Below are 26,068 nucleotides of genomic sequence, written 5' to 3'. Positions count from 1 at the left end.
AGTGACCCCAAACTTTTGAACGGTAGTGTACATATGAGGAACTATCCACTAAGGGACAATGGGCTTGTTGTATGTGTGTTTCCAGGTGAGCATGAGGTGGGCTCGGCTCCATTCGTTGTGCAGGATGAACACCGCGGGACCCTGCACATTAAAGGGGTCCAGGAGGTCAATGCTGGTCAGTACAGCTGTGTGGCAAGCAGCTCTGCTGGAACCTCCGCCGGCACCGTCAGTCTGGAGGTCGGAGGTGAGACCACAACTTGTGTGTTCCACATGTAGCTTATTTCTCTCTTAAATATTTACAAAAAAAAGGAAAACTCACTCTTCCCTCCACAGCGGGCCCATTGTTCTCGGAGGCACCGGTTGACGTTACAGCTAACATAGGGGAGAATATCACCCTCCTCTGCACTGCCCGAGGTTTCCCGCAGCCGATGGTGACCTGGCGCAGACAGGACGGCAGACAGATTCTCACAAGGACAGACAGCCACAGTAGAACAAAGCAGTTGGAGAGCGGACATCTTCTAATCCAGAGTGAGTTATCCATGAAACTCTATCGAGCCACAGAGCTTTGGTCTGCACTGCAGGCTAAAACACATTCATGGCTGCCTTGCACTGACTAGCATGACTCAAATTGTCTGAGCGATTATAGATAGAAGAGGTGGAATCTTTCCTATTAAATTCAGCTTTTCTTAAGAAAGCGGGGCAACTGGATGTCATTGCCATTGGTAAAGTTACGGTATATAGTCAGCATATAGCTCAAAATATAAAAGCATTTATGTAGGTTTGTGAAAGCCTTACCTGGAAGAAAAGAGTGCCACACCACACTGTTAATACTTCTACAAAAGGACGTTTCCTTTGTTCAAGTATTTCACTTTAATTGAGGGGTTGTGTTCCCCTCAAGGTAAGGATAATTTAAAGTTGTGAACTCTGGAGACCTTTCTGACTGGAATATGACTCATCTTGGCCATGGATGTGATCCTTTGTGCTCCTGAGACTAAATGTTTATAGTCTGCATACTAGAAGTATATTGGAGAGGAACAGACACACTTGCATGAGCTGCTTCTGTCACTGTTTCCATTTAAGGCTTTCTTCTGACCTAATTACCTCAATCTGTTACAGATTGCTTTTTTTTCTTCTTACCTGCAATTGTTTTACAAATTGTCTCTATCACTTTTTGCTTGAATGCTTAAGGTTTTTTCATCAGCTATTTAAACAGCGGCCTCACTATCCAAACACCAAGTGAATCCAATGCTGATGTTCCAACATGTGAACTCGAGGGAATGTACAGTGTTGGCAGGCTGGCAGCTGAGGCAAACCCATTAATCCCGTTACTTTCTATTTTTAACTCTTATTTAATAACAGTCAGACTGGGCTGTAATTGCTATCAACATGGACTTATTGTTTTCTTTCTCAGTAAGATTAGAGGTGCTATTATCTCAAATATAAAGATTGTGCTGTGTTTCTAAAGAGGTTGATTTGAATTTGCTCAGTGTTGGTTTGCTGTGTTTGACTACAGGTGTCTGGCTGGATGATGAAGGGCTGTACATCTGCGAGGCCAAAAACCAGTTTGGAACCATTAAAACAGAGGCTAGAGTTGGTGTCGCTGGACTGGGTAGGCTTGACTCAGATTTCTTATCTGTCTGCATTACCCATACATTTTAGAAACAATGGCAGCAATTCCAAATAGACTCTAGCCTTCAAATACGTAGACTTTCTTGCTCTTGTTCAGTATTTATGTCCCAACACTTCCTTTTCCTGCAGAGCCCCCTCTCTTGGCCCAAGGTGCCCCAATCATCATCACTGGCATGGGTCAGTCCCTCAGCATTCCCTGCATGCTGTTGGATGGCATACCTCTTCCAGAAAGACGCTGGTCCCAAAATGGAAAACCTGTAAGACCGACTGGTGTTTAACTTTTTAATCTCACCGATATTCTCTATGTTCCTGTGTAACAACAGTTGCTTTTCTCCTGCACAGGTTCAGCTGAATGGAAGGATGTTCCTGAGGAGTGATGGCAGTTTGTACATTGAAAGAGCAGTCCCGGGGGATGCTGGGACATATGTTTGCACTGCGGTGAATGTAGCAGGCTCCGTGAACATCACAGTCAGCCTGGAGGTCCACAGTAAGAGCACATGTCAAAGGATCTGTCAGACGTGTTGAGATTTTATTTGCTTTCTCGCAGAGAGTTCAATAAAGAGCCGAAGCGAAACTGAAACATCCGGGTTTGTGCCAATGAAAACGTCTCCCATTGACATTTATTACGAATCAAACAACTACAAATCTGTGTCGTGTGGCTGAGATCAATACCTCCCCCACAAGGGAGCGTGGTATCAATCTTCTCATCTGCCTATATAGGCCTATTTCCCCAAATGTCAAACTATTCCTCTGTGTTCCCATTCCTGAATTCAGTTTCTCAATACTAGAGACACTGGCGGGTTTGGACCAAAGATTATGATTTGGACAGTCAGGTCAACTATGTGCTGACTCAGCATGGAAAACAACAGTATGTCTATAATTTGACCACCTGCTGTCATCATAGTGAGAGGTTTCATTTATTGCATGCTTTGATGAAAGGGTCATTTTGTTCGTGGGCGCGTAATGACAGGCCAGATTACGGTTCATCATCAGTTTGTAATGAAGAAATGCCTTGAGCGCTGACATGGCTGGATGGATAAGACCAGCGATAATTCTTTGGGCACGGTTCTTCACGGCCAGTCAAACAGCTGTGCTTTGTGACCTATTTTTTTCACAGTGCCCCCTGAGATCAACGCTGGTCCATACCACTACATAGCCAATGAGGGTGTTGCCATCACACTGGCGTGCAAAGCCAGCGGCGTTCCCAAGCCAAAGGTTGTCTGGTCCAAGGTAGGGTGTCACACTCGTTGTCGAAATCTACTTGTCTTGATGATTGCTTTGGCTGCATCCCATTCACCCATGCACACGTGACTAACGGGGTCGTTCTTAGTTACACTTGACATTCAGGCCTGCAAATGCTGATGGGAAGTGTTGAGCCAAACAAGCTTTTAATGTAATCAGCATAATCACAGTGATGGTAATGGAAAATATATTCATTTAGTAAAGCATTCTCTTGAGATTTTCTCCCTAAACCTTTTCCAAAGTAATGTCAAAAAAGAAAAAAAATCAGCAATCTGTGGCTGTAGCAGGCCATCCAATCATTAAATTCCGCTTGCATGAAATGATTTGACGGCTAACCCACGCACCTGCCTGCGTGCACTCTGCCTGTGCATTCATTGATGTACAGTAGTTGCATATGGTTCGCCATGATGGCGCTCTCGTGGGCATTCATGTGTTTTTGCCGTGTCTGAATGATGTAACACAAAGGAGATTGAGCCACTGATGAAAGCTGGGTGTCTGGAAAAAAATCACAAGCAGTGATCTTTGGGAAGTGAAATCCAAAAACATACCTGCAATAGGTGCCGCGAACGAAATCGAAACAGAGGTCCTCAAGATAGTCACTTCAAGATAAAATGTTATGCAAAAACATAATCACATAAAAAAGATCTATATACATTTTCATCTTGGCATATTGATCCCACAACATGGTTTCTCCCTCTGGCCTTATTTTCCTTAAAATAGCACCAACAATAACACTTTGCATTTCAATCAAGATTAGACCAGGAAGTATGTAACCATGGCAACTTTACCATATTGCTGCTCGACAATGAGAAATCACTCAGGATTGTACTGCACCTGAAGAATCTATTTTAAACTCTTTCTTGCAGCACCTTCCAGAACAACAGTTGAATGAAATAGAATCATATCACAAGGAGAAATCCTCAAAGATGATATGCCACCAGGCGGAATCGGTGCAAAGTCAACACGTTGACCCACAGTATGCAACATGAATGAGCCTGTTCTCAGATTGATTTACAACAATATGATCACTAAAGGCACATATATCAACTATATACAAATAGATGGATGTTGCCACTGCAATCTTTAAAAGCAGTGACAAAAACCCCTCCAGAATAAACACCCCATATCATTACAAAGTCAGCTTCACAGAGACAGTTCAAAATATATATTATTCAACTGAGCCAGATTTTTCTTCCTCTCTTTCTCCGAAATATTTTCAGAGGAGTTCTCAAGAGTCGAGTACATTTTATTTTCTTGTCAGATAAAAGTGAATCTGTAAAAGCAATTTTATGTTCAAAGTAAGTGTGTGCGTGCGTGCGTGTGTGTGTGCAGCAGGCTGCTTTCTCTCATGCGTACATTAGGGATAGAGAGTGAGTTAAAGGCGTGCGCTGTAATTACATTAGACTTCAAAGGTTGGGCTGTAAAGCTTAAACCAAGCTTAGTGTCCGTATGCTGTTGCGTGGACAGCTTGTATCTCCAGTGTATTCCGTCTGGTCTTATGCCTGCTGTTCCTCCAGGGGAGGCAGCCTCTGCTTGGGGACAACTCCTCTCCTTTGTCTGACCCTGATGGAGACCTACACATCCCCCACCCTACCAATGATGAGGCGGGCATTTACATCTGCACCGCCACCAGTCCTGTGGGCTACGCCAGCCGAGAGATCCAGCTCAGTGTCAACAGTAAGGCAAATACATGTTTCACCGCAGTCCCCCAAACATGGCAGTGTTTGGTTTAAAGAGATGCTGGCATCTGTTTACAGACTGTATGATGTTTGACTGTATGATACATCGTCTTGTGTAGGGAAACAAAGCAGGTCGAGCATAGTGAGCATGGTATTCTTACAACGTCTTTTCCTCTTTTCCAGCCATGCCTAAGATAGTGGGCGTGAGTGGCCATGACAACACGGTGAAGATGGCTGCCGCGGTGGGGACAGAGGTCGTTCTCCCATGTGAGGCCCGGGGAAGTCCCTCTCCACTTGTCACATGGAGCAGAAATGCACATCCAATCCCCCCCGTCACAGCTGGGTAAGAGCAAGTCTTTCCTCATTTTTAAAAGGATGCAGTAAAATGTGTTCAACATCACGTAACACAATTTCTCACCATGCCTTTCCTCGGACTCGGCTAACAAGGGTCACTGCTAATGTTTGGATGTATTTTAGTCTACCAGAGGAGATGTGTGCGGGCTTCACTGGTTGGATAAACTGAGGAGGAACATCTGGTCTAACATGGTTCGCTGATTCCCGGCTTTCATGTGTGGTCACTCAGGGTGCAGACAGTCTGGGGACAGATGACAGACAGACTCTCTGGGCCAGACACCAGACCGAATGGGTTTTGGGGGAGATAGAAGAACGACGGAGTGGGTTGAAAGCTGCGGTGACTCAGATGCAGTGTGACTTGTGTGGGGCCAGGAAGAAGGAAAAGGGTGGGGGTGGAGTGGAGGGGATGCCAGGAAGAGGGGAGGAAAACGAACCGACAGAGGAGGAGATACAAGCCCCGTCTGCCTGATGTTCGGATTCCCTGGGGTGCTTCAGCAGTAAAACAACATGCTGACTCTTTACTAGTCCTGTCTGATGAGAATAACACATCTCTGTGAACAGCCCCCACATAAGCCCCGGCTTTGCATATGCAGGACCTGCGGAAACAAGCACTCTGTGAAGGAGGGAGTTCATTCCCTCCAGCTACACTCTGTGGGGTCAGAGGAAATGACCTGGGGTGCCGATTGTTGAAATAACTCAAATCAGTGGGCGGTAGGTTTTCTGCCATATATGTAATAGGCATGCACTAGCAAAAAGACAGGGGGGGGGGGGGGTAGGTCGAGACACAAAGCTATTCGACACTCTGGGTTAATTCACTCAACACCCAATCCTGATGAGGCCAATTTGTCCCGGTTAGTGTTTGAGTCAGACTGTGTACACAGATGACTTGTCAGCGCCGTGGGGTGTGATGGATGGGCGAGAGGGGTGGTTCATGTCTCGTGTGCTTGAGCTGGTGTCGGCCTTAACTCTTGCATTGCCACGCTGCAGTCTGAGCAGCGCAGATTTACCACTTTTGGTTCCGACGTTCGATGTTGCCGTCGCTCCTAAGGCTGTTTGGGAGGGTGGGGGAGCGACAGTATGTCACGGGGGGATTAGGGTGGACCCAAATGCACGATTCAGGAGACAGATAGTGCAAATAAAGATCCTTTACTGAGAGCGTCGTCAGGAACGGAACAGACAGAATAATCATACACACTGTGGAACACTCGAGGGCTCGGTCGGACAAACACAAGACAATCTGGCAGAGGACAAGTGAGGGAACCTAAGTAGACAGGGACTAATTAGGGAATGGGCAACAGGTGAGAAGGGCATGAAGACCAGGTGAAGGTAATGAGGGACTAACGAGGGAGTGATCAGAGGCAGGTGAAGGGAGTTGGACTGACGAGATGGTAAGCAGGATCTGGAATGACGTGCTAGTTAGTGAGACAGGATGAAAACAACTAATACAAAAAGGAAGGAGTGGAGCTAAACTGTTACACAGTACACCATATGTGCAGCTGAAAGAGAGAGAGATCTTTGTGCTTTAAGCTCATTTCCACTTACACAAACATGTTTTTGTTATAATTCAGTTGCTTAGCAGACACACTTATCAAAGATAAATCGCAGCAGTGTGTTTACATTTGGGCGTATTAAGCATTTACACAGCTGGAGAGCTTCCGGTGCAACTCAGGTTGCCACACGCCCCTTTAAGTAGCTGAACTACATTTAATACTTTTAACCTACATGCTGCTTTTGTTTTGGATACAAATTGGGTTTTTGGAGTGGATGGCAGTGCATGTGATCACCTCATCAGGAGAAAATGTATAGATAACGGAGATCTACGTAACCTTCCGTGTGGCTCCACCACAATGACGAACCTTTGATTTTTAAATAATCTGTATTTTCTGACCCTTTGGTGAAAAACACAAAAAAAAGCTCACAATTTTGTTCCCAACAGGAAGATTTTTTTGTTTGTTGCCTTTTACCTTTTCTATGGTGACATCATCAGTTCAAACTTGGGTTACCCTTTCATTCTATAATTACCCAGGACAATGGTAATTGTGACATTAACAACTCACAAGGGAGATTACGATGCCCGAGCACAGGTCACACTTTAATCCATCACTCCATTTTTCTTTCAGACAAACGACACAAATGCAAAAACACCATCAACAGCCTTAAAATGTTTTTACATTTTTTGGGGGGAAATGTTTCTTTGTGTTCCTGTCACTTTTCTCATGCTTTGTTTTACATTTTGAGCCAGAAAATCCCATTTAAAGTAAAGAAAACACAATACAATAGACAATGCATTAAGCTCCATTCTTTTCATGAATTGCTTAAAATGTGAAAACATTATCTCATTAATTTACATAATAATAATAATGAAGCGCTTTATCAATGTGCCTCTGGCTGTTGCTGTACTGGGAATTCCGTGTCAAAATCTGTTTACAGAAACTATTTTCATCAACTCATCTTCTACTAAAAGTAGAAACTTAAAAATCCTCACAGACTATGACGGTACATCAATACTAAAAACACTGGGCAGCCTTTATACAAAGATATCTGCTCATATATACTGTATGTATTCATGCTTCACAATGTAAATGGGACACGAGAGGAAAATATCACTTTTAACCAGGAACACTTTCTCACATAAACACAGTGGCTGTAGATCTTCGGTGACTCATAAAGAGTTGTGTTTTCTCTATCCCTTTGCCCTTGACCCCTCACTCTCCCCAGATTCACTGTCCTGCCTTCCGGCTCCCTGAGGATCACTGATGTGCGCCTGATTGACAGTAAACTCTACACCTGCACTGCGGAAAACCCAGCAGGCAACGTGTCTCTAAGCTACAATTTACTCATTCAAGGTAACTGTGCGGTTTCATTCGAAAGTTCTGAGACACTTTAAAACGTTTGTTTTCAAAATGCTGTCAAGTTGATGGATAGCATGAGAACACGTCACCTTTTAACAAAAAACATGTGTTTGGGAGATGTGATGAGACATTGATTTAGGATGTGTGTTTTTGTCCTCAGCTAAGCCCAGAATTCAGAAAGCACCTTCCCTCCTGAAAGCCCTGATTGGCCAAAGAGTCACTCTGCCATGTGTGGTCCAAGGACAGCCAAGCCCGGAGGTCAGTTGGTTTCACAATGGACTTCCTGTTGGGGTCAAGAACACTACACCCCTCAGGATCCAGCAGGTCAGCCTGGCTGACCAGGGCATTTACCAGTGTGTGGCCAGGAACAGCGCTGGACAGGAGACCTTGGAGATCAAGCTGGAAGTTCTTGGTGAATATCTGCAGTTCAGCTCTAAAAACCCTTTTTGTTCATTTTGAGAATAATTAGTACAACTCTGCAGCACAAACAGCATTTTGTGAATCATGTACAAAAACTATTTAAACTATTGTGTAGGTACAGGAAGACATTCAGAGATCTGTTCTTGGTCCATTACTATTTACTTTATACATCAACAACATTATTCTTTCAATCAGTCCTTCAACATCCACTTCTAAGCATATGATAGATGCATATGCATTTGGTTCTACCAAAACACAACGGTCATCAGTCTGCAGTTGATGCTTTCAAGATATCAAAACCCTGAAATGCCAATTACATATGTACGTATACTAAACCAGGGCAGAGCTAGTATACGTTCAAGTTATATATTTTGTTCCATTCCCTTCCGAGCCTTGAAAGCTGCATCATCGTATATTGTTATAATAGTTTAATTCATTCTCTTTGTCACATGATTAGCCAGAGGGTTAAAATGTCTCAAATTTAACATCCACAACAGTCCCTCTGATGCTCTGAAGGCTTCTGACTCACTCATTTCCCTGACCTGAAATCTCCATGAACAATCTGTTCAAAACTCATTGCACTTTAGATTGAAGGGTCATTCTATCAACTGCCCCTGCATCTGAACCGGGACTTAACATATGTTTCTGTCTTCACAGAGGCCCCCTCCTTCCCAGAACCCGGAGATGCCGTAATGGAGAAAGTAGCGAACAGCATGGTCGTCATCCCTTGCCCCGCTCAAGGTACGAAATGATTCACAGTTGAGTTAGCCTCAGACCGAAAAGAAAAGGGCAATTAAAGGTCTGGAGTTAAGGGTCGACTGTGGGTCAGTTGTTAGCAGGTCTGTCTTTCAATCCAATCAGGGGGTTGGCGGTTCAATCCCCGCCCTAGTCCATGTGTCCTTGAGCAAGACACTTAACCCTGAGTTGCTCCCCGTACTACGGTGTATCAATGTAACATGATTGTAAGTCTCTCTGGATAAAAGTGTCAGCTAAATGACATGTAATGTAAAAGAAGGTACACAATTTACATTTTGTGAATTAAGTTTTCAAAGCCTAAAATCTGTTTTTTTTTTGTGTTAGTTTTTATGACATTTCCACTTTTAATGTAGGACTGACATGTACATGTGTGCACCGTCAAAGGATCGTTTCACTTTGACTCTTATTGAGACTTATTTATCAAACCAGACAAAAAGATATTTGCCATCTCAAAAGGCAAATCCTCTTTTTATCGCAGCCCCCAGAGGTCCCCCAGCTGTCTCTATCTTTTAAAATATCTATGTCTGTCTGAAACAAGGTAGCACCCTGGAGGGGTGCGGAATGCTCCCTTTTTTTTTTGTCTGTGAGTGTCTGCCGATGCACTGATGGATACTTAACGCTCAGACAGCCCCTGCAAACAGGTATTGTTGTGTGTGTGTGTGTGTGTGTGTGTAGCTGTGTCATGGTTACCAGCACGGTGAGAGGAGGCGAGGGCCGTGTCCAATGTGGAGCAACAGCTGGGACATCCGTCCGCATGTTGCCTCAGTGAGCGACATCTGCTTTCTTCTGCAACGGGGCCTGCTGGGAGGAATCCTAATTACAGGCTGCTGCTTTCAGATGAAGGACAGAGATGTCTGAGGCGCACCTTGAAGCACAGGATAGGGAAGATGAGGCTTCACTAGCCCTCCTTCCATCCAAGACATAGCGACAGGCAGGCAGGCATGAGGCTGTACCCAGCCACACAGGGCTCACACGGAAATGCTTGAGGCTCTTGATATCCGAGAGAGGCCACAAGCAGGAAACTCGGATCCCCTTATTGTTCTCTTGAGATCTATCTGTCTGAGGGAGGTAAAGCACAGTCTCTGCCAGAAGGATATTATTAATTCACCAACAAGCGCATGGCATTTGATAGAGGTAATTATCTGAGGAACACATGGAAGAGATAATCTTTGTCAGTCCCGGCAAGTCAACTCAAAGTCCTCTAATGAGATCGGTCAACATCTAAAGCAGAATATCTGTAGGCATTTCCTTCCAGCAATGAGATAATGAATTTTTCATTGAGGTCCTTAACTGTAAACATGTGTTCAGAGAGGCAACGGACGATAACATCACCTTTTGCTTGTGCTGCGTCTCTTTTGGTTCATATTATTTTGGATTGGAGTGTTTGATTTCGCTTCCTTGTATGTGGTGTTTGTATATGTAACACCTCTGTAAATAGACAGAGCCATGACATTTGGATCGCGCCACTGCACTGATCTTTCTTTGCCACTTGTTGGTTTGTCCTGTTGCTTTGGGTATGAAATTCTCCACCTTTCCCCCATACCAATCTTCTCCTCTTGACCATGTCCACCTCTTTCCCACCTAGCAATCCACAGGACACACCTGTTTCAGGCTCCTAAATGTATGCACCAGTGCCTTTGAACTGCTTGTCTGGCAATAAATCGTGATGCTAGTGTTTTAAACCGTGCATCTTACATCTCTCCAGCATACGGTGCCTTACTTTTCGATGTGACCTTGAAATCTTAAACTCTCAGGCTACAAGGACCCATTTTGGCAACGTCTCCCCTGCTGTCAGGAAGATACATGTAGAGCTGTCTTTTTTCTGGTCTGGGCTGCTTGCTCATTAAGTTCCCCTGTCGAGAAACAGAGAGATGGAAGTAACTTTTCTTTCTGTCAGACGTGATCAATAAAGCTCAGTTTATACTCACTCACAATCCTTTTCTTGTCTTCGCACCTGCAGGGTCACCTCGTCCCAAGCTGCGCTGGTTCAAGAATGGCCTGGAGATACAGCCTGAACAATCAGGGCTTTCTGTGGCGAGGGATGGAGCTCTCGTAATTAGAACAGTGTCTGCCAGCCACAGCGGGGACTTCAAGTGTGTGGCCACCAATGAGGCCGGCTTTGTGGAGAGAAAGACGAGGCTGAAAGTGAATGGTGAGAATTATGTTACCCTTATTTTGCTTCCTCCTTACAAACGACCTTTTAACTGAACTCAGACATAGTGTCAACACAAATCCTCCTCTTTTCCTTTTGTCCTTCTGTAGTTCCCCCAGAGATCCAAGATGATGGGCAGCTACTGAACCTCACTGTCACCCTGAAGCAGCCTCTCACTCTGGGCTGCGACGCCTTTGGGATCCCCTCCCCCACTATCACCTGGACTAAAGATGGGCATCCAGTGAGTTCTTTCACCCTGAATGGCCATTTTCAGTGAATGTAAAACTTGGGTTGCGTGTTAATATAGCGTGACAATATCTAGCTGGACAATGCCACCAAGTGGCCATTGCTGTAATTACAAATAGACACAACGGACGCATTAAACAGATTGCTGTACGTCCAGGTGGACAGTCCTGGGGTGTATCTGCAGAACGGGAACAGGCTGCTGAGAATCTACCGGGTTCAACAAGAACATGCTGGCAGATTTGCCTGCACCGCTCAAAACTCAGCTGGAGAGGCCCGGAGAGAATATCACATTGTGGTGCAAGGTGAGCTCATAAACATTCTGTCACTGGCTGACACTGGTATTTAGCATATACAAGAATAAACAGGGAAAAGACAGATGTAAGGATACCTACTATATCAAGTACAGAGTTCTGTATGTGTATCCTCGTCCAGCTCCGCCAGTGATTTCAGGAGCATCCAGGCTGCAGGACTTAACTGTGGTACTGGGCCAGGAGGTGGAGTTTCAGTGTCAAGTAAGCGGTCGACCAGCACCCAGAGTGGAATGGAGCCGCGACGGAGAGTAAGCATCACTCTCAACAGTTTATTACGTGACTCTCAGAGAACCACGCACACATAAAGTATTCATTTGATCCACCACTCCTTCCTCTCTTCAGGGTTCTATCTCGCCACGGAGACCCCCATGTGGAGTTTCTGGAAGACGGCCAGGTGTTAAAGGTGACGTCAGTGAGAATGAGGGACCAGGGGCTTTACCAGTGCCTGGCCAGTAACAACGCAGGAACTCAGATGCGCCAGTTCAGACTCACAGTGCAAGGTATCTACTACATTTCAGACGGATACACTTACAACCACACTGGCCTGAATTCAGCTTGTACTCTGATTTATGTTCTTTCTCTGCAGAAATAATTCTAACGAGTAAGACAAAAAAGTCCTCTAAAAGTCATTAGGATATTGAGTTGATTTATTTTCCAAGGTTTTTGTGGGACCAGTGTTGTTTTAGGAAAGAAAAATACGAATCATGATATTTAATTCACGTGTGGACCTCGCCTCTACAATTATGTGATTTGACAATGTCTCACGCAAAAGGAATCATGCCAATTCCCGAGGATCTATCCATCCTGTACTATGGGCCAGTTAAACATACCGCCTTCTAAACATTAATGTGTTGTCTGTCTTTCCCCTCAGCTGCCCCCACCATCAAGGGCCCCGGTGAGACCTCGGAGGTGTCTGTGGTGCTGGGTTTCCCCACAGTCCTCCCCTGTGATGTCCAGGGCTCACCCACACCCAGCATCACCTGGTTGAAGGACAACCAGGCCATCGTGTCCAGTCCCCAGTCGACATACACACGTGGCGGTCAGGCGCTGCGACTGGGCTCAGCACGGGGAGACAGCGCTGGCCTCTACACCTGCAGGGCCACGAATCCAGCCGGCACCGCCGTCAAACATTATTCTCTGAGTGTTCTGGGTAAGAGACATCTACGCCCACTTACACATTGAAGTGGCTGAGGAACTTTTCATGAAACACCTGTATCCCCCCCCCCCCTCTCAACAGTCCCACCACAGATAGAAGGCGACTCTACATCCTTAAAGTTTGGTGGAAAGGCAGAGAAAGTTCGGATCAATGGGAGTTTAACTTTGTCCTGCCTGACCAAAGGCTTTCCAGAGCCCACGGTTAATTGGTTCAAAGACGGACAGGTTGGTGTTTCATCCGTATTAGCTCCATGTCTCTTAAAACCACAAACATGTACTTCTGAGGTGAGAGAAACGTTGTAATCTCTATCAGCCTCTACTGGCAACCGCTAAGAATTGCAACTGCCTCAACTAAATGTACCTCCTCTAGCACAAGCCCCCTCCACCCTCCAGGTCTTGTGCCATGAGTGAGCCAGTTCATTACAACAAAGATGAAAAAGGATATCATGATATAAAATACTGCCGTTTAAACTGCTGTGTGTTTTTCTTGACCTACATGTATTTGTGTGTGCAAATTAATGTATCTACTGGCCAGTATATGTTTGCATCTTCTGCAGGGCCTCCAATAGAGAGCAGCAGATAAAAGCACAATGATTCGCTGTATTTTCTATTCTCTGGGCTTACATATTGTTTTATTGTTTGTATTATTTGTAAAACACAATACAGGTGGGAAATCATGTTTTAAACGCCAGATATTTGATCCTTTGACAAATATCGCAGAATCTCGCCTTTCAAACCCACATCTGGTATAGACTGACTACAAAACTAGATATTTTGATGTATTTTCTTTGTCTTTAGTTGCTGACTGGAAACTTCCATGCTGGCATTCAGGAGAGCGGCTTCATCCTCCACGTGGAGAACGCCATGCTGTCTCATGAGGGCCACTACACCTGCGTGGTCACCAACTCTGCTGGAGAGGACAAGAGAGACTTCCATGTCACCATTCAGGGTGCGTTGGGTAAAATCTGCATATGATATAACCAAATCAGGATCATGATTAGGTGTTCAACTGTTTTCACATACTATTGGCCAAGTATATATCTGGTAAAGTGTTGTTTTCTTTTAACCGTATAATCGAAACGTTTCGGAATAAATCGAATCTTCATTCAATAGAAAGTGAACTGACCAAAAGATGATCTTGTCCTGCTAGTTCCGCCGATCTTTTACCGGGTGACGAACAGAGAAGCAGCCTGGGGTCTTGGACACGAGGATGACGAGGATGAGGACATGGTGGAGAAGCGGGAGGTGACCCTGGGCCATCCAATCAGCCTGTCCTGTGAGAGTAATGCCATCCCCCCTCCCAAGCTCAGCTGGTACAAGGATGGACAAAAACTCACCTCTGCCGATGGAGTGGTACTGCTTCCAGGTCAGAGGGAACTCCTCCCTGTGTGATCTTAGTTGAAAACAGTAGTGTGGTTGTTATCTTCATATTCAAAGATAAATCTGCTGTTATACATTTGTCCTTTCAGGCGGACAGGTGCTACAAATCGCCCGAGTGCAGAAAGAAGATGGTGGAAAGTTTACATGTCAGGCTGTTAATGAGGCCGGAGAGGATCGCATGCACTTTGAACTGGAAGTCTTAAGTAAGCAAGCAAGCCTGTGTAAATAATGTAGTTGTGAGTAAAACATATGGAACTAGAACGGGCACTCGGTAGAGTGCATACCTTCGCATATCACAAGATTGGGCATTGAATTATGAACATTTTGGCATTAGTTGCATGCCAATTGGATATAAATTGACCACGCTATGGTAAAAAGAAGATGTTGACCTTTTCATGACCTTGACCATGACCTTTGACTCGATCGATCCCAAAATATAATCAAATGGTCCTCGGATAATGACCAATCATCCCACCAAATTTCATGTGATTCGGTTTAATACTTTTTTACTTATGCGAATAACACGCATACAAATAAATAAATAAATAAATACACGGCGATCAAAACATAACCTTCCGCATTTTCAATGCGAAGTTAATAAAATGTGTTCATTTGGAAATGATTCAAAATAGTTTTTTGATGCGGATGTCTGTTGTGTTTACCTCCTCAGTCCCTCCTGTGATCATGGGGGCATCGGAGGAGTTCATGGAGGAAGTGGGAGCAGTGGTCAACAGCTCCGTGGTGCTTCACTGCGATGTGACTGGACACCCGACTCCAGTCCTCTCCTGGCGGAGAGACAGGCAGCCGGTGCACACAGACTCACAGCACCACATCAGTGAGGATGGGACTCGGCTCCAGGTGGATCAATTGACTTTTAGACAAATACCAGCATGCAAACAGATCCAACCGGCACATGTTCTCTTGAGGAATAACACTTCAATCCCGTCTTTCAGCTCCTAAGTGTCAAGGTTTCAGACATGGCCGGCTATGTGTGTGTAGCTGAGAACAAAGTCGGAACAGTTGAGAAGCTCTTCAGTCTGACAGTGCAAGGTAAGAAAAGTGGGCGTTACCACTTCCTCTGTATACTTCCACCATGTTTTCGGTTATTCATAATGTATGTTATCGGATTTTTTTCCCGGAGTCATGTCCTTTAAGTGTACAAAACACTATTGTATCTCTTTCAGTGCCTCCGAGAATAATTGGCCTTAAGGAAGAGGACGTTAGTGGGATTGAGGGGCACATGGTGTCAATGCTGTGTGAAGTCCAAGCGTACCCTCCTCCAGAGATCACCTGGACCAGAGATGGGCAGGTCCTCCACAACACCGGCATCCACATTATGCCAGGTCAGATAACGGCCATGTCAGGAGCATTTCCTTCGTTTGAATCTAATTATAGTCCAGATAGATTATTTCATAACATAATATATATATATATTTATTTCTATATATATATATATTTTCTAGGTGGCCAGATGCTTCAGTTGCCCCGGGCAAGACTGGAAGATGCCGGGCAATATGTATGCACAGCCACCAATTCAGCAGGCCAGGACCAGAGGAGCATTCTCCTCAGTGTTTACGGTGAGCATACACATGGTGACCCGTCTGCACAATTCAGCTACATATACAGATGATCAAATCTCAAAACATTGTCTTGGCTAAAAGAAATCTGTTTATCGCTAGCCAGCTGTGGCCGAGGAGAACTCGTGAGTGAATCATAGCGATTCTGAATGAATCAAACTGAGATCATGGCCCTGTCTTTATGTGCAAACCATCAGTTCTGCCCACCCTGAAGCCCCGTCAGGATGTCGAGTCAGACTTGGTCACCCCACAAGTTGGCTCCTCGGTCACCCTGCGATGTGAAGCACATGGTGTTCCTGAGCCTGAGGTCACATGGTACAAGAATGGGCTGCAACTGGCTGCAGGGGAAGGGCTGACGATGGATCCTCACCAGCTGGAGATCAAAGGAGTTCAGGTCGGGAAGAAATGCGTTTACATCACATGCTAGAGGCTGCAAACAAAGTATTTTAAGGACTCAACGTGGCCTTTGGAAGGACTCATACGGATTTCCAACATATTACAAATACAAGCCTTACGCATTTTACTTTTACACTTTCATTCCGATTTATCTGATTTGAAAAGACCAGTACAATTGGAGACTCGACTGCATATGTGACGCGATAACGCCCCGTCTTTGCCGAAAGCTTGCACTCAAAATGCACCCTCCATCACCACACTGACCTTCTTTGTGTTGCCTCCTAGATGGCAGATGGTGGCACCTACACATGCAAAGTATCCAATGTGGCTGGACAGGTGGACAGGACGTTCAGACTGACCGTTCATGGTGAGAATTCCTCTTCTACTTGACACTTAAAAGATCTTTGTTCAAAAGGGAGTGTTTATAGTCTTCAAATATGTCCACAGTTCGACCTTTCCTGGACGGGCCTCTGCAGGAGTCCCTAAACTACACCCTTGGCTCCCATGTGGCCTTGCTGTGCGAGGCCTCAGGGGTCCCTGTGCCCAGCATCACCTGGTTCAAGGAAGGAACCCCTATTGGTAGGAGGGAGGCAATGAAAAGGGGATTGTAATAGCATGTGTTATGCGTGACAGCCAGTGTAAGTGAATGTGTTTGCTGTCCAGAGAGCAGTCTGCCGTGGCAGTGGTCCGTCCGAGGGAACAGGCTGGAGCTGGGGCCCCTCACTCTGTCTCATGCTGGAACGTACACCTGCGTGGCCGAAAACAGAGAGGGACACACACAGAAAGACTACACACTCACAGTGCAGGGTAAAGAGAGAGTTAGGCATTCAGCAAAATGACACATTCTGCTCAGAGAGTGGTTTTTTTTGGGTGGCATTTATCTGTAATCTTTGTCCTACTTAGTATCGCCGACCATCTTGGACTCTGAGCACCCATCGGATGTGAGTGCACCCATGGGCGATGAGCTGACCCTGGAGTGCAGAGCAACTGGACTCCCCACACCACGTCTTAGCTGGCTGAAAGACGGAGTGACTTTAGAGGGATCAGACGCCCGTCACATCACGTACGTCATATACATTCCCCCCTTTACAGCCAGAGCTTTGAACACACACAGGACGGTATGAACATGATCATAATACCTTTCATGGAGCACATTGGACTCGTTCAAAGCGACTGAATTAAGTTTCTCAAGCAGCACAATAATAGATCAACGTCAAAAAACTTATGAACTAGAATGGGCACTCGGTAGAGCGCATAGCTTCGCATATCACAAGATTGGGCATTGAATTATGAACATTTTGGCATTAGTTGCATGCCAATTGGACAAAAATGTATCGTGCTATAGTAAAAAAAAGATGTTGACCTTTCCATGACCTTGACCTTTGACCCGATTGATCCCAAAATCTAATCAAATGGTCCCCGGATAATAACCAATCATCCCACCAAATTTCATGCGATTCAATAAGATTTTGACCTGTTCATGATCTTTGACCTTGAACTTTGACCCGATCGATCCCAAAATCGAATCAACTGGTCCCCGGATAATAACCAATCATCCCACCAAATTGCATGCGATTCGGTTCAATACTTTTTGAGTTTTGCGAATAACACGCATACAAATAAATAAATAAATAAACTAGAATGGGCACTCGGTAGAGCGCATACCTTCGCATATCACAAGATTGGGCATTGAATTATAAACATTTTGGCATTAGTTGCATGCCAATTGGACAAAAAGTTATCGTGCTATGGTAAAAAAAGAGTTTGACCTTTCCATGACCTTGACCTTGACCTTTGACCCGATTGATCCCAAAATCTAATCAAATGGTCCCTGGATAATAACCAATCATCCCACCAAATTTCATGCGATTCAAGAACATTTTGACCTGTTCTTGACCTTTGACCCAATCAATCCCAAAATCTAGTCAACTGGTCCCCGGATAATAAACAATCATCCCACCAAATTTCATGCGATTCGGTTCAATACTTTTTGAGTTCTGCGAAAGATTTTGACCTGTTCATGACCTTTGACCTTTGACCCAATCGATCCCAAAATCGAATCAACTGGTCCCCGGATAATAAACAATCATCCCACCAAATTTCATGCGATTCGGTTAAATACTTTTTGAGTTCTGCGAAAGATTTTGACCTGTTCATGACCTTTGACCTTTGACCCGATCGATCCCAAAATCTAATCAACTGGTCCCCGGATAATAAACAATCATCCCACCAAATTTCATGCGATTCGGTTCAATACTTTTTGAGATTTGCGAATAACACGCATACAAATAAATAAATAAACTAGAATGGGCACTGCAGAGGCATACCGCATATCACAAGATTGGGCATTGAATTATGAACATTTTGGCATTAGTTGCATGCCAATTGGACAAAATGTATCGTGCTATGGTAAAAAAAGAGTTTGACCTTTCCATGACCTTGACCTTGACCTTTGACCCGATTGATCCCAAAATCTAATCAAATGGTCCCCGGATAATAACCAATCATCCCACCAAATTTCATGCGATTCAAGAACATTTTGACCTGTTCTTGACCTTTGACCCGATCGATCCCAAAATCTAGTCAACTGGTCCCCGGATAATAAACAATCATCCCACCAAATTTCATGCGATTCGGTTCAATACTTTTGAGTTCTGAAGATTTTGACCTGTTCATGACCTTTGACCTTTGACCCGATCGATCCCAAAATCGAATCAACTTGTCCCGGATAATAAACAATCATCCCACCAAATTTCATGCGATTCGGTTCAATACTTTTTGAGTTCTGCGAAAGATTTTGACCTGTTCATGACCTTTGACCTTTGACCCGATCGATCCCAAAATCTAATCAACTGGTCCCGGATAATAAACAATCATCCCACCAAATTTCATGCGATTCGTTAAATACTTTTGAGTTCTGCGAAAGATTTTGACCTGTTCATGACCTTTGACCTTTGACCTTTGACCCGATCGATCCCAAAATCTAATCAACTGGTCCCCGGATAATAACCAATCATCCCACCAAATTTCATGCGATTCGGTTCAATACTTTTTGAGATTTGCGAATAACACGCATACAAATAAATAAATAAATAAATAAATAAATAAATACACGGCGATCAAAACATAACCTTCCGGCATTTTCAATGCGAAGGTAATAAATAAATACATAAATAAATACACGGCGATCAAAACATAACCTTCCGGCATTTTCAATGCGAAGGTAATAAATACACGGCGATCAAAACATCACCTTCCGCATTTTCAATGCGAAGGTAATCATGGTCAACGACAATATCCATGGCCAAGGGATGTGTGGATGGACAAATGGAGTTGTTTATAATCTCTTGGCTAATTCCATCATGAGGAACAGTAAGAGCAGCTGTTTTACAGCTGTTCCGCAGCTCCTGTGGTTACTGCAACAGAATCAGCCAGAGAAAGTAAATGTGTGTGTGTGTGTGTGTGTGTGTGTGTGTGCATGGAGGGGGGGAAATGGAGTAGCATGTCCTTAATGTGAAAACATATGTATTTGTAACGTGGCAGTGGGACCCCTGATGGCAGCACTCTAACATTGCTGAGGCTGACTCCCGAGGATTCTGGGACATACACCTGTTTGGCTCTCAGCCCAGCCGGACAGGAGAGCAAAATCTACTCCCTCTTCGTACTCGGTCAGTTTGAACATGTTCCAGATGTGCATCTGTGTGAGTGGTTAGGTTTCTGAAGATTTGTTTTCATTTGATTTGACTTTGTCGCAGTCCCACCCTCCATCTCCGGTGAGGCCGCTGACCCCAGAGAGCTGCAGGTCACACAGGACAGTGTCGTGACTCTGGAGTGTCAGACGACAGGAAGCCCTCCCCCTCAGATCAGCTGGCTGAAGAACGGACGCCCTCTGCTTCTCTCTCCTCGCACGCGCCTCCTATCCGCTGACTCTGTGCTGAGGTCAGTGTCGAGAAACTAAGCCAAACACAAACGAGATGAGTGGCTTAGAGATAACGTGTCTATAGATGAGGTAATGCTGAGTGTTCCCTTTACTTCACGAAAAAAGGATTTCCCCCGTGCAGCTGTCTGACTCCGGGCTGTACACATGCGTGGCACGCAGTCGAGCTGGTCTTGCTGAGCTCAGTTATGATGTCCAGGTCCAAGGTACAGTCATAACAGACCACCGGCTGACTTACCCATAAACTGATTGTGATTTGAGGGTTTCATACAGATGTTGTGTGTGTGTGGTGCACAGTGCCCCCTGGTGTGGATCATGTTGAACCAGTGGAGCCAGTTTCAGTCATCCAGGGGTCCTTGGTGACGTTAACCTGCGAAGCGCGCGGCGTCCCCCCTCCGACTCTGAATTGGATGAAGGACGGTCAGCCGCTTTCTCTTCACCGCAACTTGCTGCTGGATGGACAGGAGACCCGGCTGCAGCTGCCCGACGTCACGCCTTCAGACGCGGGCCTCTACAGCTGTGTGGCCAGTAACCAGGCTGGGAGCAGCACAAAGAGCTTTAACCTCACTGTGCTCGGTAATCCCAACACAAAATGTATATCCAATGTCAAGTGTGAAAGAGTGTAAGCTCCTTGAACAGCTGAGCCAACACGCTGTGCTTTCTAATCCAGAGCCTCCAAAGATATCCAGCTCCGGTTCACCAGAAGAGCTGACCATCGCAGTGAATAGTCCACTAGAGCTGGAGTGCTCCGCTGTGGGAGCCCCGCCTCCCACCCTCAGCTGGCTCAAAGATGGTCGCCCCTTGGAAGGAAGTGACATTGTTCAGCAGGATGGACAATTTGTCAGGATAAGCAACATTCAGGTAAATTATTAAGCGACAATATCTGATGATATTGCAACGTTTTAAGCTGCAGTAATCAATTTATAAGGACAGTAGCCGTGAGCACATCCACTATCATAATAATAATAATAATAATAATAATGTAACTTTCTGCAACTGTATTGTCAGGAAAATGCAATTTGGTGAGGTTTTTAGGAAGTGCGTCTTAAAAATGAAATCCCTTCATGTGCTTTCTGCAGCATTAACATTTTGTCTTTTCATTTTGTATTTTCAGACTAAGACAAAAGGCATTGAAAACGAGCTAAATTATTACGTTTACTTGTAATTCAATGTATTCTTCTTAATAAGTCGTCTATATGTGTGGTGTACATCGTAGATTTACAAAAGTTGCACAAATGCATGAGCATTAATCTGTGTACCTAACATCTGATTCAAAACAACTAAAAGACTGAAGTTTTAACGGGATCAATCAACGCAAATATAACAGTGTTATGCAAAAAACATTCAAGCTGATTAATGTTGTCTCTTTAAAGGTTGAGGATGCGGGACTGTACACTTGCTTGGCCAGCAGCCTCGCTGGAGAGGATGGAAGAAACCAGTGGGTCCGAGTCCAAGGTGACACAAGCGGTTCTTTTGTGTTGTTGGAAGAAACATCTCATACCCCCCCCCCCCCCTCTCTTAACTTGTCTTACTTGCACCTGGGACTTGATGGATAAAGCTCTGTGTACATTCTGAAGTAATAATCAGTGTTTGCACAAAAGTAAAAACAGACTTGGTCTTAATATTTTCCAGCTTCGGTCGTGCACGAATTATGAGTTATATACACGGTAAAAAGGAATTTTCATGTGTGTTGATTGATGACACAGACAGCTTTGATTTATGATACATTATGCAGCATCCTTATCCCATTTCACCATTTGTTCTTGCAAGAATAAATGGTGCCTCGAGAAATATGACAAAACCGCAATTCTGTTGAGACATTTTAAGCTGCAGAGATTAATGCTCCAAGTAAAATTCCTAAATTCATGATGTAAACCTTTTTCTTTGTATTGTTATGACCTACCCTGCTGAGGTGACTTCATATCATATTTGGTGAAACACATTCCTGACTTTATAAATCGTGCTCTGTGTGGAAAGCTGAGGATGTATTTTTGTGTGCAAACTCCAGGTTTGGCCGTCTGACTTTATCTGTTCCCCATGTCTTTAAAAAGCAGCTCTTAGAGGAGGAATTGTTCGTCACATTATTCAATCTTGGTGTGAAACGTTTTCTACGTTGCCTCAGTGAGGTCCACCGCTTTCTAACCAGTGGTTGTGCTTCAGTCCCACCGACCCTCCACGGCTCTGGCGATGTGAGGACATTCACAGTGCCAGTTAATGGACATCTGACCTTGGAGTGCCTGGCGGACAGTGACCCCACTCCCGATATCGAGTGGTACAAAGACGAGGCCAAGCTGCAGGTACGGAGTCAAAATCCAAAACATTTATTGAACCCAGAAGTTATTTCCTCTAACTCACACATTTCTCAACCCGCCTCTTGTTACATCAGCTTGGTAGTCGAATCCAGCGACTGGCTGGGGGTCAGTACCTGGAGATACAGGAGGTCAGGCTTGAGGACAGCGGCCACTACAGCTGTGTGGTCACCAACATCGCTGGAAGCACCAGTCTGTTTTTCACAGTGGAGATTCTCTGTAAGTCAATAATGATCTACTTTTGAATCCATGTTTTAAATACTTTGACATGCTAAAAGCCGCTGCATGGATACGTCACTTCCAATTCCTCTAGTACCACCAGTTATAAAGGAGAGCAGCTCATCGGCGACGGCACACGTTGGTCAGGATGCGGTTTTACTGTGTGAAGTTGACGATGACACTTCAACTACGATCATGTGGAGGAAAGATGGCTTCCCCGTAACTCAAGATAACAATAAGTGGGTCCTAACTTTTTCTTTTCTTTGAACCAAACTACAGTGCAGTCTGTCCTTGGTGTAAAAATGAAAAACATATGCAATGATATACATTTTATTAATTGTGTACTTGTTTCAGGTACACAAGGTTGTCAGAGGGCTCCCTGCGTGTGCATGCGGTTCAGTTGAGTGATGCTGGTCGTTACTACTGCACCGTGTCCAACCAGGCGGGCTCAGATCACCGCGGAGTGGACCTACGGGTGTTTGGTAAATATAGCAAAGAAAAACTCAAAAGTTACTCGACTACTCTGGAGGTGCATTTTCCCTAATTTGACCATACCACATGGGTCCCCTGTGTTGGATCTGGTTAGGATTATAGTGCAACTATTTGAGGATATCTTTTAGTGTTAAAAACCACTGAAATACAAGACTATGGCCAACATTCTGGTTCTGTTCTGTATCCTATCAGTGGGTCCTTCCATCAGTCCGGGCCCATTCAATGTGACAGTCACCACAGGGATGAGAGCTGTGCTGAGCTGTGAGACGACGGGTATACCTCCGCCTGAAGTCACCTGGAAGAGGAACGGCACTCCACTCGATGTCAGCCAGCAGCCTGCTGCATACAGGTAAACACAATGCTCTGGCTGGAATACCCTCTGCTACCTTAACATTTAATAACATATTGTACCCTTGGGGTCAATTTGACCCCAGCAATTAAAACCTCCAGAAAAATTATTAGAATTAATATTATTTCCCAAGTTTAAGTGTGAGGTACTTTATGTTTGTTTGTTGACTACCTAAATAGCCCTTTAAATATATAAAAAAGTTGATATTTCTTATATGTTTGACACAGTGAAAAACAGCCTGGGGTCAAATTGACCCCAAAGAACACCGACGTTAAACATTGAATGGGGTCAAATTGACCCTAAAGGTAACAGGAGGGTTAAATGCAAAATAAGCACACATTATGAATACCGCAGCCATGACAACTTAAAAGCTGACCACATTGTGCTGTTCTGTCCAGGCTCCTGTCCTCTGGGTCCCTGGTTCTTTTGACACCGTCCGATGAGGACGAAGGTTACTTTGAGTGCACAGCTGTCAATGATGTTGGGGAGGAGCGCAGGGTCATTGAGGTCATCCTGCAAGGTATAAATGTTGCTACATCGTTGTACAATAAGAAGATTGTGTGTCACTTCAGAGAAATGAGTTGCTGAATTTGCTATTTTCTCTTTTAGTCCCACCATCTATTGAAGACGATGTCACAACTCTCACGGCTGTGAAAATGTCCCCTGTGGTGTTGCCTTGTCACGTACAAGGACGCCCTCAGCCCACGGTGACCTGGACAAAGGGTGGTGCCAGACTGGGCGCCAGAGGAGGAAGTTATCGTGTCCTTCCCACTGGTAAGACAACATAACGAGAAGCGTTTCACATCATTATGCATCACGGTAAACTGGAACAAACGGCCTATATTGTGCTCATTAAACGACGTGTCTTATTCATTGCAATGCAGGCGTGTTGGAGATAACCGCTGCCGTGCCAAGCCATGCTGGCAGGTACACATGCTCAGCCCGCAACCCGGCTGGAGTGGCTCACAAACACATGACTCTCTCCGTGCAAGGTAGATAGCTGCATGTTACTGTGTCAAGACGATGTGTTTGAACACATACATGAGACAAAACATGTAAATATATGTACACAACAAGGGATTTGTTCTTCCATGGATTCAGAACCCCCAGAGATCAGGCCAATGAAAGAGGAAGTACAAGCAGTGTTGCATCATGGGACCGTTCTGCCTTGTGAGGTGCAAGGCTTCCCCAGACCTTCCATAACCTGGCAAAGAGAGGGAGTGCCCATATCTACAGGTAATGACACGTAAAACTCAAACACAACACTTCTTTTGGAAACATACACTACCGTTCAAAAGTTTGGGGTCACTTAGAAATGTCTTTATTTTTCAAAGAAAAGCACTGTTTTTTCAATAAAGATAACATTAATCAAAAATACACACTATACATTGTTAATGTGGTAAATGACTATTCTAGGTGGAAACGTCTGGTTTCTAATGAAATATCTCCAGAGGTGTATAGAGGCCCATTTCCATCAACTATCACTCCAGTGTTCTAATGGTACATTGTGTTTGCTAATCGCCTTAGAAGACTAATATCTGATTAGAAAACCCGTGCAATTATGTTAGCACAGCTGAAAACAGTTATGCTGGTGATATAAACTATACAACTGGCCTTCCTTTGAGCTTGAAGTTTGAAGAACAAAATTAATACTTCAAATATTAATCATTATTTCTAACCTTGTCAATGTCTTGACTATATGTTCTATTCAATTTTCAATTCATTTGATAAATAAAAGTGAGTTTTCATGGAAGACACAAAATTGTCTGGATGACCCCAAACTTTTGAACGGTAGTGTACATTACGTACATTCTGTAACATTCATAGAAAAATACACATGAAACCACCATTATTGCAAAAAAAAATGGAATACATTTTTTTAAGATTAACATTTCGGGGTTTTAATGTGGTTTGTGACTGTTGTCTGTGAAAACATTTGTAATCTTAATTCATGCTCATGTGACGTGACTGTTGCTTGACTCCAGGTCACAGGCTCGCTGTGCTCTCAAATGGAGCTCTGAAGTTTTCTCGTGTCACACTTGGTGACGCCGGGACTTACCAGTGCGTGGCAAAGAGTGAAGCTGGCGTCGCTGTTGGCAGGACCACACTCGTCCTTCAAGGTAGTTGTGGACTTTCAATCTCACAGATTGGGACACAATGGGTATAACGCTCTGGGTTATTTTTAGCACTCAAACTTTTTTATTTATAATTAAAGTATTTTGAACATCGATAATTAAATTAATATAAATCTGATGTTTTCCCAGTGCCACCGGTGCTGAGTGTGCCTCGTGTCCAGTACACGGCAGTGCTCGGCCAGCCAGTCAGTCTGGAGTGTGTGGCGGACGGGCAGCCCCAACCTGAAGTGGCCTGGCACAAGCAGAGGAGGCCCGTGGTCGACGGCACTCATATCCAAATCTTTGCCAACGGAACCTTGGCTATTACTTCTACCCAGCGCAGTGACGCAGGCCTGTACACATGTACTGCCAAAAACCTCGCCGGCAGAGCCAGCCATGACATGAGGCTGGTCATTCAAGGTTAAGAGTGCCATTTCATATCCTATAAAGATCGAATATAGTTGGCTTAAGTTGTATTTATTGAACATTCTGTCGTTGC

General features: G+C 44.6%; 1 protein-coding gene across 1 annotated transcript in view; it reads left to right on the top strand.

The window, feature by feature from the left end:
• hmcn2 (hemicentin 2) overlaps window positions 1-26,068 on the top strand; it is a 49,241-nt gene that overhangs the window by 12,075 nt on the left and 11,098 nt on the right. Inside the window, exons 15-61 of the mRNA XM_056420062.1 lie at window positions 86-244; window positions 334-528; window positions 1,514-1,609; window positions 1,759-1,886; window positions 1,972-2,116; window positions 2,747-2,859; window positions 4,389-4,548; window positions 4,734-4,893; window positions 7,623-7,750; window positions 7,917-8,168; window positions 8,834-8,917; window positions 10,893-11,084; window positions 11,195-11,325; window positions 11,488-11,632; window positions 11,763-11,889; window positions 11,984-12,141; window positions 12,513-12,791; window positions 12,879-13,021; window positions 13,595-13,745; window positions 13,947-14,162; window positions 14,266-14,379; window positions 14,847-15,034; window positions 15,130-15,226; window positions 15,361-15,519; window positions 15,640-15,753; window positions 15,951-16,147; window positions 16,435-16,516; window positions 16,597-16,728; window positions 16,813-16,956; window positions 17,053-17,212; window positions 19,693-19,817; window positions 19,905-20,088; window positions 20,195-20,292; window positions 20,384-20,662; window positions 20,757-20,947; window positions 21,460-21,541; window positions 22,247-22,383; window positions 22,473-22,614; window positions 22,709-22,853; window positions 22,969-23,096; window positions 23,299-23,455; window positions 23,854-23,975; window positions 24,065-24,229; window positions 24,340-24,447; window positions 24,557-24,691; window positions 25,441-25,575; window positions 25,720-25,989. Coding sequence (XP_056276037.1) covers window positions 86-244; window positions 334-528; window positions 1,514-1,609; window positions 1,759-1,886; window positions 1,972-2,116; window positions 2,747-2,859; window positions 4,389-4,548; window positions 4,734-4,893; window positions 7,623-7,750; window positions 7,917-8,168; window positions 8,834-8,917; window positions 10,893-11,084; window positions 11,195-11,325; window positions 11,488-11,632; window positions 11,763-11,889; window positions 11,984-12,141; window positions 12,513-12,791; window positions 12,879-13,021; window positions 13,595-13,745; window positions 13,947-14,162; window positions 14,266-14,379; window positions 14,847-15,034; window positions 15,130-15,226; window positions 15,361-15,519; window positions 15,640-15,753; window positions 15,951-16,147; window positions 16,435-16,516; window positions 16,597-16,728; window positions 16,813-16,956; window positions 17,053-17,212; window positions 19,693-19,817; window positions 19,905-20,088; window positions 20,195-20,292; window positions 20,384-20,662; window positions 20,757-20,947; window positions 21,460-21,541; window positions 22,247-22,383; window positions 22,473-22,614; window positions 22,709-22,853; window positions 22,969-23,096; window positions 23,299-23,455; window positions 23,854-23,975; window positions 24,065-24,229; window positions 24,340-24,447; window positions 24,557-24,691; window positions 25,441-25,575; window positions 25,720-25,989 — 7,152 coding nt within the window. The remainder of the gene's footprint in view (window positions 1-85; window positions 245-333; window positions 529-1,513; window positions 1,610-1,758; window positions 1,887-1,971; window positions 2,117-2,746; window positions 2,860-4,388; window positions 4,549-4,733; window positions 4,894-7,622; window positions 7,751-7,916; window positions 8,169-8,833; window positions 8,918-10,892; window positions 11,085-11,194; window positions 11,326-11,487; window positions 11,633-11,762; window positions 11,890-11,983; window positions 12,142-12,512; window positions 12,792-12,878; window positions 13,022-13,594; window positions 13,746-13,946; window positions 14,163-14,265; window positions 14,380-14,846; window positions 15,035-15,129; window positions 15,227-15,360; window positions 15,520-15,639; window positions 15,754-15,950; window positions 16,148-16,434; window positions 16,517-16,596; window positions 16,729-16,812; window positions 16,957-17,052; window positions 17,213-19,692; window positions 19,818-19,904; window positions 20,089-20,194; window positions 20,293-20,383; window positions 20,663-20,756; window positions 20,948-21,459; window positions 21,542-22,246; window positions 22,384-22,472; window positions 22,615-22,708; window positions 22,854-22,968; window positions 23,097-23,298; window positions 23,456-23,853; window positions 23,976-24,064; window positions 24,230-24,339; window positions 24,448-24,556; window positions 24,692-25,440; window positions 25,576-25,719; window positions 25,990-26,068) is intronic.

This window comes from Pseudoliparis swirei, chromosome 7 (genome assembly GCF_029220125.1).
Source record: "Pseudoliparis swirei isolate HS2019 ecotype Mariana Trench chromosome 7, NWPU_hadal_v1, whole genome shotgun sequence".
Taxonomy (NCBI): Eukaryota; Metazoa; Chordata; class Actinopteri; order Perciformes; family Liparidae; genus Pseudoliparis; species Pseudoliparis swirei.
This window is presented reverse-complemented; position numbering and strand designations above follow the sequence as displayed.